Source organism: Dromiciops gliroides, chromosome 3 (genome assembly GCF_019393635.1).
Source record: "Dromiciops gliroides isolate mDroGli1 chromosome 3, mDroGli1.pri, whole genome shotgun sequence".
NCBI classification, from domain to species: Eukaryota; Metazoa; Chordata; class Mammalia; order Microbiotheria; family Microbiotheriidae; genus Dromiciops; species Dromiciops gliroides.
The window spans coordinates 428017658-428036354 of NC_057863.1; the positions used below are offsets into that span (position 1 = coordinate 428017658).

An 18697-nucleotide genomic window follows, 5' to 3' on the forward strand; every position below is an offset into this window, starting at 1 on the left:
AAAAATGCTTCATTATTTTTGAAGAGAGCAATTTAACCTTTTGTGACACTAATTGAAAGGTCTGATTCTAAGGTGTTTATTTCATTTTCTGATTTTAATGGCTGTCATAACTTCATCCTTTACAAAGATTCCTAGATCAAAATGGAAGAAATGTATCATTGGATGTGCCCCCTTGAAAAGATGCTTTTTTCAATCCCAAACTGCAATCTTCCATGATGTCAATGAGTTGTACTTGCAAACTAACAGGAAAGAGCTACATTTTTATACATATTTTTAACAAATTGATTCAAAACTGACTGGTATTTCATCTAGAAGTCAGAAAATTCTATTTCCAAGTATTTAAATTGTATAGTAGATACTTTCACTGTTTTTGGTTTTTCTGTTTCTTCTTTCTAGTGATTTTCCCCTTTTGTTCTGATTCTTCTCTCACAACATAACTACAGTGGAAATATGTTTAACATGATTGTACTATATAACCTATATCAGATTGCTTGGTGGCTTGGAGAGGGAAGGGAAAGAGGAGAAAAATTTGGAACTCAAAATCCTACAAAAACGAATGTTGAAAACTATCTTTACATGTAATTAGGAAAAAATAAAACAAATTGGATAGTAAAGTTTTTCGAGGTGGCACATTTATATCATTTTGGCAAAAAAGAGCTTATTTTTTAAATGTTTCACTAAATCATGATGACTTTACACTGTCATTAGCCAACATTTCGAGGTATAATATATACTTAGGGTGAGTCATAATTCATGATAATGAGTATAAGTCCATATTTTAAATATAATTTCAAATTTTATCTGATCTTATCATTTCAAAATAGATCATTTTTGCCTCATGACATGGTTAACAAAGAGCTCATGTTAGAAATACAAGTATCAGTTCTGCTCATTTTCAGTTATTTGTGCTTGCATAATTATTTTCCATCTGCAGTTTCTTTTCAGGATTATTTTTAAGCCACTAGTCCATTTTCTGAGGGTTGGTTAAAACTAGATAATGCAATCAGGAAATTTACTTAACTGTACATACATAAACTGCAATTATTGCAATACACCAAAGTAAGCAAACGACTGAGGGTGGCACTATCCATCCCTTTATGTTGTAGAACTTCAACTTCTTCCCTCAAGATACCTCACTTAACCACATATGGGTACCAGTGTAAATTAGTAATAACTGGTAAATTTTAACAACTTATTGTTGTGGAAAAAAATTTAAATAGAAGTTATATTTTCTTCCCACAACCAAATGGATCATTGTGTGTATGTTATCCTATATCAGTTAAGGAAAATTAAATTTTATTCAGTTGAATTTACCAACAAATTCACAGAAAGAGAAGATACCACTTCCTACCCCATCTAAAGAGAATAAGGTACATGGAGAGAATCTCTCAAGTGTTCCAAAAATATCACCTCTAGCACTAACCCCCTTTGTGTGAACTTGATCTATTTCTGTTCCCCCTCCCATCTTTGTTTCTAGTGCCTATTCACCCTGTACTTGACAGATTTTTTTTTTCCATTTTACATCTGTCTTGTTATCCTCCTTCCATCTTTATCCTTAGCCATACCTGGGATGACTACACTTAGTTGGGGCTCAAATTGAGACTTCATGTTTGTTCTTCCCTCCACCTCTTTCCATTATTTTATGGGACAATATTTTTCATATTCTGCTACTACCTTTCATAAAATCTTAAAAAGGAGTTTAAAATTATAATCTGATACTGGCCTAGGCTGCCATGTTAATAAGATCAAGTGTTTTCTAGCCAACTTAAAGTTTGAATTTTTTTGGTCCTTTCAGAAAATGATTAATTGATTACACCTCTGTATAAAACTGTTATCCTTTCTTCCAACTATTTCTCATATTTCAGCAATAATAACTTATCTAAATAAGCTAGGTTGGCATTGTTTATTGACATACTATATTTTTATCCTTCCCTCTAGCTTATTAATTTTATACTTGCTCTGAAAAGCCTTCACAATTTAGAATAACTCATATCAGCTAAGAACCAACCACAACTTGTTTGTTAAAAAAAAGTCAATTTCATTTTATGATTTTTATTTTCATCATGTAGGAGAGCAATTCAGCACCAGGAGTTACCCAGTTTTAGTTCCTTGACTAGCTGATGCCGATTATCTAGAATTAACTTTGTGCTTTGACAAGTGTAGATAAACTATAAAAAGGTAAAATCATTATGTAGAGATTGTGATGGGGAAACATTAAGAGAGCAAACATACAGAACTTCCTGATTCTTTGTCAAATTAAGTAATCATGATGTAAGAACACCAGGTAATAACTTACAGGCTACAAAGATCTCAACTACAATAATTAAATTTCTTATTCTGTTAATTTTTAAAATACTAGTAATTTTTTGCATTCCTTAGGAATATATGAGATAGAATTACTATAGTATATATTTATGTGGTCTAATATAACATTTTCATCAGATGAAATTAGCATTTAAATAACGCAAAAGAAAAACAAATTGATTCACATCTCTTATATTTCCTATAACAATCTCTTCTCAACAATCTACCTTCTCAGTTTGCCTATACTTATCAAACACCTAGACAGTTCTAGAGAATCCAGAATCAGCTGGTCAAGGAACTATAAAACTGGGCATTTCTTGGTACTAAATTGTTCTCTGTATTGATCTGCACTGCTCTAGATAACTGAGACACAGCTTTATGTGAACACTGAAACTAGTCAGAACTTCAATAAATAATACTTAGTAAGATTAACTTTTCTTATAATGACACAGCACTGTAAGTAGGCTGCTAGCTTTAGACTCAGAAAGACATGTATTCATACTGTCTATTTTTTTTATCTCAACTCCAAAGATTCTCCAGGAACTATAATAAGTTTCAGAAACAAGTGAGAAGGATTTTGCACAACCCAATTCTGGTGAGATTTCACATAAGTTTTGTTATCTCTTTTTCCTTCTTCCCTTTATGCTGAAGTAAAAACAAAAACAAAAACCAAAAACCAGAAGTTCACAAAAGATGCAATAAAAGCAATAATTTCAGTCAGTTGAAACAGTGTATTAATGAATTACCATAAAATTATGCATAGAAACAGCTTCTCATTAAAGATCATAGGTAAATATTCTATACAAGAAATCCTGATTTTGGATAAACACACTGAACCCACGCATATTCTTTTGATTTGAACACAAACCCTTTGAGAACAAAAATCGAGAGCTCTTCCCACTATGATATGCTGTCTCCTCCTTAAAGAACAATTGTGCCTTTTAAAAAGCATTAAGGAAGGCAGGCTACCAAAGAGAATCAGAAGACCTTGTCAAAGCCTGGCTCAGCCACTTACTTAACCTAGGCGATCCTAATCAAATCACAAACACTTTGGACCTCCACTTCCTCATCTATAAAATGAGGGGCCAAAGGTGGACTAGTTGTGTAGTTCTCTTCTAAGTCTATGATTTATTACCTAACACTACTTGTGTGCAGTCAGTACATAGAGAAAAAGATCCAACCTACACAATTTGTAAAGTTTATTATTAGGAAACATGAATACAAGGTTAAAAAAGGGTTGTTTCTTATCTGAAACACATTGAATGATGATTCATGACAGGGCATATGCAGGCAATGATAAAGTATTAAATAGTATCCAAATTAAGAGGCCATAATTCAAACTGTTCAATTATAATCCACGTGTCCTGGCAGAAGTACATCGTTTTCCTCCTTCATGAAGTCTACTGCCTTCAGAGAAAACAATTAAAAAGCCTCACCACAAACTTAGTTATATAACTTACAGTAAACAATGCCTTTTTTGTGATTAAGCATGCACCTATCACATCAAGCATTGTAACTTTCTATTTACAAATGTTTGAAGTTTCTTAAAACCATGTGACATCCATCATTTAAAGTGCAAGCTACAAATATGCTGTATTCCTAAAGGAAAAAAAAGGCATTAAAAGGTCTGGTGTAGAGTCCAAATCCTGCCCTAAGTGGTTATACAACTAACCAAAAGGAAACTGGCAGAGCATCCCTAACTCCATTCAGGTTTAGTGTAACACCTTCAAGAGGATTCTTTTCTATAATACTACCAACCAAACATATATTCCATTGCTTTAGATACAAGACTTTCATCTTTTCTTGGAGTTTGTCTGTCAGAAACAACCTAAAAGACATAGAGAAAAAGAAAGAGAAAGACCCAGTATTTTAGTAAACAATTTCTTCAAAACAATTACATAGTAAATAATTAAAAGAAAGATATTACGTGACTCGTTTACTCATTCAACAAGTACTTACTGAAACCCTATTATTTGGCAAGGCACCATAGGGAATACAAATGAAATGTCCTCCCCTAACTTTATAGAACTTGATACTGGGCCATCATATTTTAGAAGAACTAAAATCTGGAGCAGTAAAACAATTTCAATGGTTTTATATCTATTTACTATGGAACAAGTAAAAGAAATGAAACTATGGAAACAATGTAGAAACAAATAGTCCTAAATACAGTATAGTTATAGTATGGCACAGTACAACTCTAGGCAAATGTGTAATACAGTTAGAAATATTTCCATCAAAAGTGGAACAAGTAAAAGTTAGTACATTGAAACAATGAAATATATTCAGAATGAAAAAATCTCCCAGATTTTAAAAAAGGTTAAAGGACAAGCCAACAATCACTACCATTTTATTGTCTTTGCTGCTGATCTTTTATTCTCTACTATGATAACAGAAATGGGGCTCCACAAACTAAAATAACATCTAATTCCCTATGGAAGGAGACAAAAATATAGAGGGCAAGGAAGGAAAGAAAGAGGGCCTTTTCATGAATCTAAATTTCATTTTCTTTTTATTTTCAGGGGGGCGGGGCAATGAGGGTTAAGTGACTTGCCCAGGGTCACACAGCTATGAGTGTCAATTGTCTGAGGCAGGAATTGAACTCAGGTGCTCCTGAATCCAGGGCAGGTGCTTTTATCCACTTCGCCACCTAGCTGCTCGTAAATCTCATTTTCAAAAAATGATATTCAAGAACATCCAGTTGGCTAAATCATCTCAATGGAAAGGAGAAAGGCATGCAAAAACCACTAGTTTTATCATTTTTAAAAACATAAAGAAAAATACAGCTAGAATTTTCAAAAAGTTTTCACTTCAATGATTTCAAAATAAGAATTATCTCTTATAAACATCAGCTAAGAAAAAAAATGCTGCATGTATATAGAGATAAAAAATGTCTTTTTATCCAACTCACAAAATACCTGATAGTCACTAGTAGAAGCTTTATAAGCTGTAGCAAGAGGTCTCATGGTAGAAATCCTAGGAGTACTTGAAGGCTGTACAGGTGTGCCTAAGGTTTTGATTGGTGGTGTGAAGGCTGATGCTGGAGAAGATATGGCATTTCTATCAAAGCTTTCCATGACACTCTAGAGGGGAAAAAAAAAATGCAAAACTTGACTTATATCATAAAACTCAAAGGGACTTCAAGGAGTCATTTAATCCAACTCTTTCATTTTACAACTTAGAAACTGGGACCCTAAAATCATTGAGGCAATAAGTAGCAAAACTGGGGTTATAACTAATCCCCCTGATTTCTAATCTATTGCTCTTTTCATTTTATCCCTTCTTTGGTAGAAACAAAGCTAATATATCAATATAAAATTTCAGTGTTTTGTTAAAAAATGAAATCACGAAGATGTCTAGAACATCTTACTTGGTTCAAATTAACCTTCTGAACAACTTCCACATTGAAATAACTACGGTCATATGGTAAATAGGCTGGGAATCAGGAGGCCTAGTTTCCAGTAAGGTTCTGCCACTAATTAACTAATCAATCACGGTAAAAATGACCACTCTTAATAGGTTTCCATTTCTCCAACTGCAAAAAAATAAAGAGGTTCCCTCTCCTTGGCATCATAGACAATGAGGTGGAAGGAACTTTAGAGGCCATCTGGTCCAATAACAATCTCACGTATGTAAAACTAACTGATTAGACTTGATGATCGCTAAGGTTTCTTCTTAGCTCTATGAATCATAATATGAATTCAATCTAACAAGGTCATGGCTTTTGCTAGCCAAATGAAGTTTGAATAATGCCCTTCCTTCAATTAAAACAGTATTTCAAACAACCTCAACAAACCTGTAACAGTTATAGACTAAAAAAATAAGCAACAGAAGCATCTGAAATGCAAACTGTCAAAAAATCCACAAACTTTGAGCATTAGGAAAGATGTGGACTACATATACATACTTTTCTCCATGTATGTGAGGTTTTCTAATAAGATAATAGGTAGCTTAAGATGCAGTGAGAACAAGTTAAAGAAATGAAACTATGGAAACAATGTAGAAACAAATAGTCCTAAATACAGTATAGTTATAGTATGGCACAGTACAACTCTAGGCAAATGTGTAATACAGTTAGAAATATTTCCATCAAAAGTGGTTAAATTTTTTTTTAAGTTAAAGAGCTAAGTTCCATCTCAATGTAGAATACCTCATTTCCCAACATGCTAACAGTCCTAATATTATGATGTTAACTTAATTTAACTTCACCATAATCCACTTTATAGTGATAGAGATACAACAAGGGCATAAATGACCTGCCAAAAGATAACAATACTAGTTAGGGGTAAAAGCAATCATGGAGATCAAAAGCATATTGACTCTCAGTTCAGTAGTTTTCCTATAGACTAGGTTATACACCTACTTACTTTATCTATACTTACTTTATCTATACAAGGCTTTACTCCAATCATGATGGACTCTCCAAAAATCCTTCCATCTTTGCTTAAGGCTTTCCGGGCCTGAAGTTTGGATTGATAACGAATATGCATCCAATTCCCTGTATTAGACATCTATATAGATTTCAGTTACAGAAAACATGAGATGAGTCAAAATAAAGCATAGATAAAATAGTATATAAGTAAAATTCCTCAATAACAACAACAAATCAAAATCACTTTATGGTTTATAAAATACATCCCTCTCAAAGCTATGTAATAGGCAATATAAATATTATCTCTATTTTGTAAGTAGGGAAATGGAGACTTTAAAAAGTTAAATGGTTTGCCCATGATGACAGCTTTTTGTTGACTCTGTCCAGTGCAGTTCCCAGTATACTATGTTGTCCCAACAAATACCAAATCTTTTTTTAAAAGAATTATGGATAAGAAAAATGTTCCTATTACAATTACTAGTGCTGTACTGCTAAACTAAAAACAATAACTCTATTTGAAATAATACTACACAAAAAAATGCCTTTTCCTAAATTCCATTTATATGAGTAACATTCTCCCTGAAAGGTAAAATAACATTTTAAGTGATGCTATTTAAATCTAAGATTATGCTTATAGACTAATCCATAACTCCATAAGCTTGGTTGATGGATCATCATCTACAAATCCTGTGAAACAACAACCAAAAAAAAGACTCAACTGGCTTTATACATTTAAGAGTTCCTGTTAGGAAGTACAGGATAGGCCAGATCTATGCCTAATTCTCCTATGAATCCCCTGTCCACCTGTCAATAAATCTGCAACAATTATCGATGATTAACTGTGGAATTCCTGATGAGGATACTCCTTCAACCAATGCGGATCTGTAGCTGCTCTACCTGGGGCACTGAAAAAGTAAATGACTTGCCCAGGATCACACAACTTGAATATATCAGAGGCAGGCCTTGAATCTGGGTCTTCCTCACTCCATGGAGAGCTGTTTAATCCACTGTGCCACAATGCCTCTCAATAATAATAAAAACTCAGATTTACATGGTGCTCTAAGGTTTACAGAAAGCCAATTCCCTCATAACAACCTTGAGAAGTACATATAGCAAGTATTATCATCCCCATTTTATAGATTGGGAATCTAAGGCACAGAAAATTCAAGTAATATGCCCAAAGTCACACAGCAAATAACGGAGGCATTAGAATTCAAATTCAGATCCACTATACTTTGCTTTCTGTCAAACCTTTCAGAACTTTAAGGAAAACCTTAAATCAAATAAAAAATCTTTAAAAACCCAAAGAAATGGGGAAATATGAATGAAAATACAACCCTTCCAATTTCTCCTATCCACAATACATCTTTACTCTGCCTATCTTTTAAATTATTTCCCTACTTAGAAATCTTTTATTAATAAAACTTACCACATGTTTTAATATGTTTCCATACTGTGCAAACTGCAGGAGTATATAGGAAGCAGATGCTTGAGGAAACCTAAAAGGAACAGAAACTACATTCAACTCAACATTAACAGTGCAAATACCGTTAATCAGTAAGCATTTATTAAGTTGTTACTATGTGCTAGGTACTGGACAGGCACCTTGTGATAGAAAGACAAAAATAAAAGTCTCTACTCTCAAGGAGTTCACTAAATTTTTTGTGTGACAAATAATTGAAAAAAAATTAAAGAGTTCTGATTGCTAAAAGAATCGATCTAAATAAGTTCACATTTGGCAAGAAGGGACAGCAACACAAAGATCTGAAGAACAATCTTAAGAAGAATACCTCCAGGGGGCAGCTAGGTGGCACAGTGGATAAAGCACCAGCCCTGGATTCAGGAGGACCTGAGTTCAAATCTGACGTCAGACACTTGACACTTATTAGCTGTGTGACCCTAGGCAAGTCACTTAACCCTCATGGCCCCGCCAAAAGAAAAGGAAAAGAAAGAATACCTCCACCCCTTATAAAAGGACCCCTCCAGCTGCCATCAATCAATTCTAGCATTTCAATTTCTAACAAACACTCCAGTCTTTTTTTCCTACCTCTATTTTAAGTGATTCCAAATTCATTCAAGTCACAATGGGAACTTTACAAGGAAAAATTTAACTATGGCACTCAAATTTGCCAACTCCTTAGAATATGTTGCATAAATTGTAGTGCTATAAACCAATGTATTTGTCAGAAGGATTTGATCTAAGATTTTCACAGTATCACTGTGGCAAAGTCATAGCTGACTTAGCTAGATAAATGATTGTGAATTATCTCAATTATATACTAAGTGAATAAGTGAAAATCATTAAGTTAACAAAAAAGGTCTCCCATTAACCAAAATATAAAGAAATCCATGAATTAAAATATATGCATTTTGCTAATAGTAGAGAATCACTCAGGTACTCAATCTAAGTCTATTTATTCTTATTTTAGACACAATTCTAACAGACCTTATCATTATTAGGTCCAGTCTACAGAATAATAAAAGTAACTGGCAAGGGAGTGAGAGAAAGGAGAATATTCATAACATATATTAAGCATGCACTATGTGCTAAGTGTGAAACAGTATGATATGGTCACACTAATTGTAGGATAACAGAATTATAGGACTACAAGCTGAAAGATACTTTTAATTATCATTGTAGTCCAAGACTTTGATTTTTACAACTGAGGTGCTATTTTACAAATGGGATTCAGGGGCAGCTAGGTGGCGCAGTGGATAGTGCACCAGCCCTGGAGTCAGGAGTACCTGAGTTCAAATCCAGCCTTAGACACTTAATACCTACTAGCTATGTGACCCTGGGCACTTAACTCCAATTGCCTCACTAAGAAAAAAACAAATGGGATCCAGAGACATTAAAGATTTGCCTAAGATTGCACAGCTATTAAGTAGCAGAGGTGAAATACCCCATGTTACTGAGAAAAAGCTAAATAATGTTAAGTATAATTTATTGACCAAAAAAAACCATAAAATAGCTGAGAAATAATTTCATAAAAATAGTTAACAAAAATGTTATGGCACTCAAAAGTGCCATATTATCTAGAAAGTGCCAAGTTATCTAGAAATTTTCATTATGTAGAACACTTTATTCCAAGATGAACAAGTAAGGTATTCCTATAATATTAAACGAGGCAAAAAAATAACAAATCAAAAATGGGGAAGCTAAAGATAGAAAAATTTTTCCAAGAAATGCTTCAAGCAATCTACCCAATTCATAGTGACATAACCATGTTACTGACATTGCAGCTACCAAAGAATAGAATATTTTTGTTCAGAAGTTGATATTCATGTATCACTGTATAGACATTTCATGATTAAATGAATATAAAGATTCAAATACAAAGAACCTAGCCTCAATTATTACAAATAGACTTGAATGAGGAAAATGCTTTGTCTTTCTGAAAAAGAAAACCAAGAGAATTAAATTATTCTGATTTTATGTTATGTTATTCTTTCTAATATCTACCCAGCTTTAATATTGGTATGGCAAGTGGGGTTTTTTTGTTTTGTGTGGCAATGGGGTTAAGTGACTTGCCCAGAGTCACACAGCTAATAAGTGGTAAAGTGCGTGAGGCCAAATTTGAACTCAGGTCCTCCTGAATCCAGGGCTGGTGCTTTATCCACTGCGCCACCTAGCTGCCCACCCTGGAAAGTGTTTTCAAAAAACAACCAATCTTATTGTCAAACTACTCCATCTTGACTGATACAACATGACTAGATAAATGTGCCAGTTAGGTGTTACAGTGTATAAATATTTACATGATTGTCATAATTTTTATTCCATTTTTGTTGCTTCAAAATTATGTATGAACTGGAAGATATGGGAAGAAGTTACTGGAAAGTAAGCATAATGGCTCTTTGGAATTAAGATTCAATCATAAGGGGCAGCTAGGTGGCGCAGTGGATAGAGCACCGGCCCTGAAGTCAGGAGTACCTGAGTTCAAATCTGGCCTCAGACACTTAACACACACTTACTAGCTGTGTGACCCTGGGCAAGTCACTTAACCCCAAATGCCTCATTAAAAAAAAAAAAAAGATTCAATCATAGACAAAGGAATAGTAAGACAGGGTAAGAAACCAAACAATAGGTAGATAATTCCAGTTCTAATTTATAATAAATGATAGGGGGATACCTATTTTCCCACTCTAAAATAAGATTACATACTTCACTAATAAAGTATATTCATTGTGGAATACTTTTAAGACAACGAAATAAGGAAGCAGTTCAGTTCTTTGCCCAAAAATAAAAAAGCTTATGACAGAGAGCCAAATGATGAAAATCACTTACCCAAATACAGTTACCCAAGTGTCATCAAGGTGATCTTCTGAAGTCAAGGAATCTCCCTGAGTATAAAAGGGATCCAACTGAGCAGGAGACAGAGTAGTCTTTCGTGGCTGACCAATATTTGCTGGACTGAACACACCTGGACCTATTGTTAAAAGAAGTTAAATTCCAATGCGATCAATTCATTTTATTGGAAATCTAGCTATGTTTTAAATGCAAAATAGCACATAACATTATTCCAAATTTATTAAAAGACAGAACTGTGACCAAAGACAACAAATATAGGTGAAATCGTTAAAAACTTGAAACTTAGAGAGAACAAAGAGTTTATAAGAGTTTTCATATTACCTTCCTTTTTGCTAAATATGAATTACGTTCTCCATGAAGCCTCTCCTAATCATCTTCATTTTCACTAACACTCTATCTTTAAAAGAAGTCAGAAGTATTAGAGAGTATAACTAGATCTAAGTAATAGTGACACCTTGTCTGAGGATCCCAAAGCTGCTCTGCCATCATTGTACCTATTCTAGTTCAGGGTCAAGGTTCTGCTCCCTGCACACACTCAAAGAGAAGGGGAAAACAATGGATAGGAGCCATGAATTAATCCTATAGTTCTTATCCTTTTGTTTTTCTTTCCTTGAAAACTGAAAAGTCCACCTGGTTCCCAATGGGGGGGGGGAGGGCTTGCTATTAGATTTAAAACAAATTTGTTGCATTCTGATGCAATGCTATGCACAATGTTCAACAAGCATTTATTTATTAAGAGCTTACTCCTTTCAAGTCACCAGGAGAGATACAAAGATAAGTAAGACATAATACCTGCTCTAAACAAGGTTATAATACTGAAAGGATAAAATATACAAACAAAATATGATAAATGCATATGAAGAATACAAATGAAGTAGAGTTACATAAGAAGAATACAATGAAGTAGATGATTTCTAGGTAGGATCAAAGAATTTAGAGATAGAAAAGACTTCAGAGGTCACCTAGTCCTAGTCTCTCACATTATAGAAGAGGAAAGAGGTCCAGAAAGCTTAAGTGACTTGCCCAAGGTCATACATGTAGTAAGTAGCAGAGCTAGAATTTGAATCCAGACCCTGACTTCAAATCTAGCACTGCTTCTTTAGCATGAGGGAAGATTCCAGGAAGGAGATGGCATTTAAGTTTGTCTTTGAGCATTCAGTAAAAGGAAACAATCGCTTAAACAAAAGCACAGGATTGTAAAAGGAATTTCACAAGGATTGTGAAAACTTCAATTCAACCAAAAGAATATGAGAGAGGGGAAGCGGTAAGAAATAAGGATAGAGAGGCTGGCTGGAATCAGCACAGGACTTTGACTGTCAGGCCAAGGAATAGGGACTATATTCAATAGACAATGTGACCTGATCACTATTCCCTTGGGGGGTGGGGGGGAGTGGCATGAAGAAAACTTGGGGGAGGCAAGGATGATGATGGATGTTAAGGATTTGAGGAGCTCACACATGGAAGCTGGATTAGAATGGAAACAACAGGTGGCAGCTGCAAAGGATTGAAATTAGGCTTAAAATAAGGGAAAATTTCCTGACAATTAGAGCTTTCCAAATGTGAAATGTACCATTTTTGGGTAGTAGTGAGTTCCCTCCCTCTAAAACCCACAGACTTCAGTTATAAAAGCAAACATACCCCTTTTGTTGGGTATGTTGTAGAGTCTTATGCAGCTACAGGTTGGACTAGATGGCGTCTCAGATTCTTTCCAACTTGAAGATTCTGTGATCAAGACCTGTACATTAGGAAGTGTTGCTTCTGTCTGAGATACACAGCATAGACTCATGGAAGGAGAAAGGACATGGAAAGTTTTGTTAGAAGACAACAGAAATAGCCTAGGAGAGAAGTCATCAGGATCAGAATCAGGAAGGTACCATGGCACTGAATAACAAGGGGGACAAATGCGAGCCCCACCAAGGAGGAGGAATGACTAGAACTTCACTAGAATTGGGTGTGCAGAACAATTATGAAGGAAAAGACACAGATGATTCCATTGTTGAAAACATGGGTAATTAAAAGACTGATAGTACTACTAACAAAGTTAATAAAGTCAGGAAATATAGCAGTTAAGATTCAGTTTCTAAGTGTTTGGAGTTTGAGATATTCTTAAAAATTAAAGAAAAAAGCACATACAGTAGGGCAGCTAGGTGGCGCAGTGGATAAAGCACTGGCCCTGGATTCAGGAGAACCTGAGTTCAAATCCAGCCTCAGACACTTGACACTTACTAGCTGTGTGACCCTGGGCAAGTCACTTAACCCTCATTGCCCCACCAAAAAAAAAAAAAAAAAAAGCACATACAGTGACAATGAGGTAGTCCCTAAAAACCTCTGGTTTTATGCATGAGACTAGCCTTTTTTGCAAAAAGCTATCTCTGCTCTAAATAAATTCCTTCCTCCTGACTGCACCCTCTTCCTTTTCTAGTCTCCTGTACCTCGAATTTCCCACATCCCTTTAACCTCCCAGACTATCAAAGAGGCAGAAAGCCCTGCCTATTAGAGACCTTGGGCCTTCTGTATAAAAACCCTGATGATGCCCTGTTATATGGGAAAGAACCCAAGATTACTCATACCAAACTATGACTGATAAGAACCTAGGTGCCAAGTCCAAAGAACATCTCTTAGAAGAATAATTGTTACACTTCCTCCTCTAACTAGGGCCCAAAGATTATTTTAACCAGGGCCCAGATGTCATTGCGCTAGATGAATTCCAAATGGAGATGAACTCTTCTGGAAATTGGACTACGCTGTGGTCCCTCCTTAGACCTGTTGTGTTTGTCCCTCTCCTCCTGCCACAAAGTACTTCAAATTAAAGCTGAAAGTCTTACCTTTTGTATGTGTTAAAACATACCAAGTGACCAATTCCTCTTATGCTTCTTCTGTGGAAACCTCTAAGTCCCCAAAAAACAGCTTCAATGGACTAATAACTAAAGTCAAGCTATGATTAAAACGCAAAACTGAGATCCAAACAGACCTATTCCAAATCCTCAATCAAGATATAGTGCAAAGAAAGTTAAATCTGGAGTCGGAATACTAGATCTGCCACTTATTACCTGTGTGATATTGGACAAATTATTTAACTTATCTGAGCCTTGGTTTCCTCTTCTTTAAAATAAGGAAATTGGATTAGTACACCTCTAAGATATGTCCCAGATCTAAATCTATGATCCTACTAGCCTAATAAATCAACAGCTGTATCGGAAAACTTAAGTGAATACTGAAGACATACCTCTAATCCATTACAAAAAATATGACTGGAGTGTGAAGCTATTCCAGCTCTTCTTGCAACAACAGTCCCTAACAAGACCAAACATTCATCTAAGCTGATGCCAAATGTTCAGGTGATTAAATGTTCCATTAACTATAATGTCTCATTAACCAGAATCTCCCATTCCCCTATATATAAAAATGGCCTCCTCTACAACTGACATCTTACCTCTCCCTCAAGGCTATCACTCAGTGAAGTCTTCCCAGATAACCCTTGATGGAAGATCTTTCATATTGATCTCATAATACTCTTTCCTCTTAGGCACTAATTTTTATTGTATCTATGCATAAGCAAATCCTTCTTCAGACATTTAATGTGTGACCCTGGGCAAGTAACTTAACCTCCATTTGCCTGCATTTTATCATCTGTAAAATAGAAATAATAATAGTACCTATGCCTCCCAAGATTGTTGTAAGGATCAATCAATCAATCAATCAATGAACATTTATTAAGCAAGTACTACATGCAGTGTCAATTACTATATTCAAGTGTTAAGCACTGAATCAAATGAACTAATATTTGCAAAGCACTTTGTAAACTTTAAGTTATTATATAAATGCTAGCTATTATTATCTATTACCACCCAAATTTAATTTTAAGTGCCTATACAACAGGGACCATACCTTATCTCTCTCTCCCCCAGTACCTAGCATATAATATGCAATTAATGTTTGTTGAATAAATGAATTCCCTTACAAGTCAGATGCTTTTCCTGTAATATAACCACTCCAAGACTTTCTACACAAATCATTAATGAATATACAAGCATACCAGAATACAAAAGATTGCTGTGAGTGCTAACGTTATAAACATATCAAAACAATTCCCACCTGCATTGCCACAAATGATTTCAATAGTCATAAAATAAATCGTTCCAAAATAAGTATGGATAATAATACTTTTGGAAAGTGTTATTCAAACCAACTGATTTTGTGAAAGTGCTCTGGATGCTGGATATTATTAACTACAATTCTTAATTTAAAAGAGAAATATCATGATGTAGTGGACCTGGAGTCAGGAATAGCAGGGTTCAAATTCTAATCTGACATTAGCAATGTCACCATGGCGGAGTAGCTTAAAGTTAAGATAAGTTAAGAACTAGAGAGGGAGAGAGTTCCCATACCCATCAAATACCATCTGCAAATTACAGACCAGTGAAATTAACTTCACTTCCTCACAAAATTCCAAAACTGATTATTAAAGAGATGGACCAGTGAACATTTAGTAAAAGAAGCAGTGATCTATAAAAAGCTAGTATGGCTTCATTTAGAAAAGGATATTTGATAGGTATAGAATGAGACATACATTTTCAAACATAGACAATGTTTTGATTTGTTTTGCTTAACTGTACTACTTTGTTACAAAGGGCAGTTCTGTTTGGTGCCCAGACAATGGAAATAGGAGTTACTGGAAAGTAAAATTACTGGAAAAAAATTTCAGTAGTAATATCAACAATAGTAACCACCTTTATTTCCTTTTTAAAAAAAAGTTGCTAAAGTGGCAGATTCAGGGGGATGTTATAGATATCGTTTATCTTGGTGTTAGCAAAGTTGGTAATAAACCGTCTCGTGCTCTTTTTTATAGAGAGATGTGAAACTAGCCAAATGGCCAGACTCAAAGAATGGTCATTAATGGAGGCAAAGTTAGCAAACTCCTTCCTACCTTCTCTTATTCCTGTCACACTGAATCCCAGATTGTGGAAGAGTAAACATCCCTTCAACACCTGCTGCCTGCTCTTTCCTCCACATCCACCTCAATCTTTCTCCCCTTATGTCCTGTTCATATTACCCACCCCTTGGCACAGTGATCTCTGAAACTGCTGCTCCAAAATTAACAAATTTCCTTTGTTTTAGTCCTCTTCCTCTCATCTATTTCTATCTCTACCTCTTATTTTGGACCTGCCTTTTTCCCTAATGACACCACAGTCCAGATCTTCCTTTCCAGTACAAGTTAAACTTTCTCTCCTACCCCCAAAACACACTGATCCTAAAGATGTAGTCCTCATACTCTTTGCTCCAAATGAATATTTACCTTCCTTCCCTCCCAACCTCAACTTCTTCATGAAGTGATTTACCTCTCCACTATTCTCTACTCATGAATCCCTTGTCCTATTAACCCTCAATCCTTGTGAAATCCCAACTCTAGATTACTCCTATCACCATCCTATCTCCTCCAGATGAATGGAGGTCAAATGGGTTTAGTTATCACCTCTTTTCTGATAATTCCAAGATCCAGCCTCAGTCTTTCTCCCCTGAGCTTCAGTCCTTCATCACCAACTAAATATTTCAAAATGAATGTCCTGGAGACACACTAAATTCAACATGCTCAAAACTAAACACATGATCTTTCCCCATCAAATGCCATACTTTTCTATAATATCTTTTTCCCCCTTTCAGGGCAACGAGGGTTAAGTGACTTTCCCAGGGTCACACAGCTAGTAAGTGTCAAGCGTGTAAGGACGGATTTGAACTCAGGTCCTCCTGAATCCAGGGCCAGTGCTTTAGCCACTGTGCCACCTAGCTGCCCCACTTTTCTACCTTCCATTATTTCCATCAAAGGTACAACCATTCTTCTAATCTCTCAAGTTTAAAACTATGGCATTATCATCAACTCCTCATTCTCAATCTCCCTCACCTCACATATCTAATCATTGCCAATTTTGGCATTTCTACCTTTATAATACCTCTTTAATACATCTAATGCCTTCTCTCTCCTCAAACAGCTATCACTTTAGTTCAGGTCCTCATCACCTCACACCTAAATTATTACAATAGCTTCCCTGCTTCAAGTCTCTCCCCACTCGGCCCTAACTTATGTGTCAAGATAATGGAATGTGACAGATGAGATTTAGCAGATACCCAGGGGCCCACTTGGAGATTAATTTAAACTAATTGGATTGGATAAGGCAACTGACTCCTGAATGGAATACTGGCTGACTTCCAGTTAAAGCACATCTGGCTGGTACTTAAGAGTACTTAAGAAAGCATGGTTCTCAGAAGCTGAAAAAACTTTGAACTTTGAATTTGAATGACACTAGCCAATCAGCTTGAAGAACCTCCCATTTCTGGGAGGGGAACATGAGGCAGGAAGGAGATGCTGGCCAGTTGGTTTGCTCTTTTGGCAGGGAACTTGAGAAGTGGGAGATTAGGAAGGCTAGGATTGCCAGGTTATAGGAAATCTGTTCTCAATCTTTCTCTTTCTTTTCCTATTTTTCAATAAACCCTTAAAAAACCTAAACTCGGGGGCAGCTAGGTGGCGCAGTGGATAGAGCACCAGCCCTGAATTCAGGAGTACCTGAGTTCAAATCCGGCCTCAGAAAGTTGACACTTACTAGCTGTGTGACCCTGGGCAAGTCACTTAACCCCCACTGCCTTACAAAAAAAAAAAAAAACAAAAAAACCTAAACTCGTTTATCAGTGATTTTAGTCAGTTTCCCCCAAAAACTGGGGGGACAGATTAGAACCCACATTTAGAAATTTAAATTACACACTTACAAATAGTTTAATTTTCCTTAAGTACAGATCTAATCATGTTATTCCTCTACCCAATAAACCCCAGTGATTCCCTATAACCCTTAGAATGAAATGTAGGGGCAGCTAGGTGGTGCAGTGGATGGAGCACCGGCCCTGGAGTCAGGAGTACCTGAGTTCAAATCTGGCCTCAAACACTTGACACTTACTAGCTGTGTGACCCTGGGCAAGTCACTTAACCCCAATTGTCTCACTTAAAAAAAAAAAAGAATGAAATGTAAATTTCTCTGTTTAATTTTGAAAACCCTGGCCCCAACCTTTTTAACACCACCTTCCCCTACTCTGCCCACCCATACCAATGTCCTCTGATCTGGTTTTTTCTCTGTTTCCCATTTCTAACTCCCATGCTAGCTTCCTCCCATGCCAGGAATGCACCATATTTCTTCACTTCTACTTCACAGAATCCCTCTCTTCCTTCAAATGCACCTCAAGAACCACTTTCTATATGAAGCCTTTATTAATCCCACAGCTGCTAGTAGTGACTTCCCTCTCCAACTACCTTGGTAGCTTTCTATTTATTCTCTTTATACATGAACTTGTATCCCCGGTTAACCCCTTGGGAACAGAAACTGTTTCATTCTATATATTTATATTCCCAGCACCTAGCCCAGTCAGTGCCTGGCAGAGAACTGGTACATGATAAATGCTTGTTGATTGTTGACCCCAAAGAAGACGGGAGACGATAGTGGCTTTCAAGTATTTGAAAGGCTGCCATGTGAAAACAAGAATGAGCCTTTTTTGCTGAGCCTAAGAGGGTAAAACTAGGAACAATAGGTTATAAGTTGAAAAAAAAGTAAATTTAAGCTTGTTGTCAGGACAAAAAAAAAAAAAAACAAACCCTAGAGCTACCCAAAAAAAGAAAAGTGCCTTGAAATAGTGTGTTTCTCCTCAAAGGAGATCTTCACCCAAGCTTAGAT

At 35.8% G+C, this 18697-nt stretch overlaps 1 protein-coding gene across 2 annotated transcripts in view; it reads right to left on the reverse strand.

The window, feature by feature from the left end:
• Window positions 1-480: 480 nt before the first annotated feature.
• NUP35 (nucleoporin 35) overlaps window positions 481-18697 on the reverse strand; it is a 46088-nt gene continuing 27871 nt past the window's right edge. Inside the window, exons 1-6 of one of the 2 annotated variants that reach the window (XM_043998595.1) lie at window positions 12624-13062; window positions 10962-11103; window positions 8106-8175; window positions 6687-6815; window positions 5223-5387; window positions 481-4132 (exon numbers count right to left, since the gene is read on the reverse strand). In XM_043998595.1, coding sequence (XP_043854530.1) covers window positions 4055-4132; window positions 5223-5387; window positions 6687-6815; window positions 8106-8175; window positions 10962-11103; window positions 12624-12771 — 732 coding nt within the window. In that variant the 5' untranslated portion in view covers window positions 12772-13062 and the 3' untranslated portion in view covers window positions 481-4054. Of the gene's footprint in view, window positions 4133-5222; window positions 5388-6686; window positions 6816-8105; window positions 8176-10961; window positions 11104-12623; window positions 13063-18697 lie in introns of those variants that run through there. The other variant, XM_043998594.1, reaches the window with a different exon arrangement.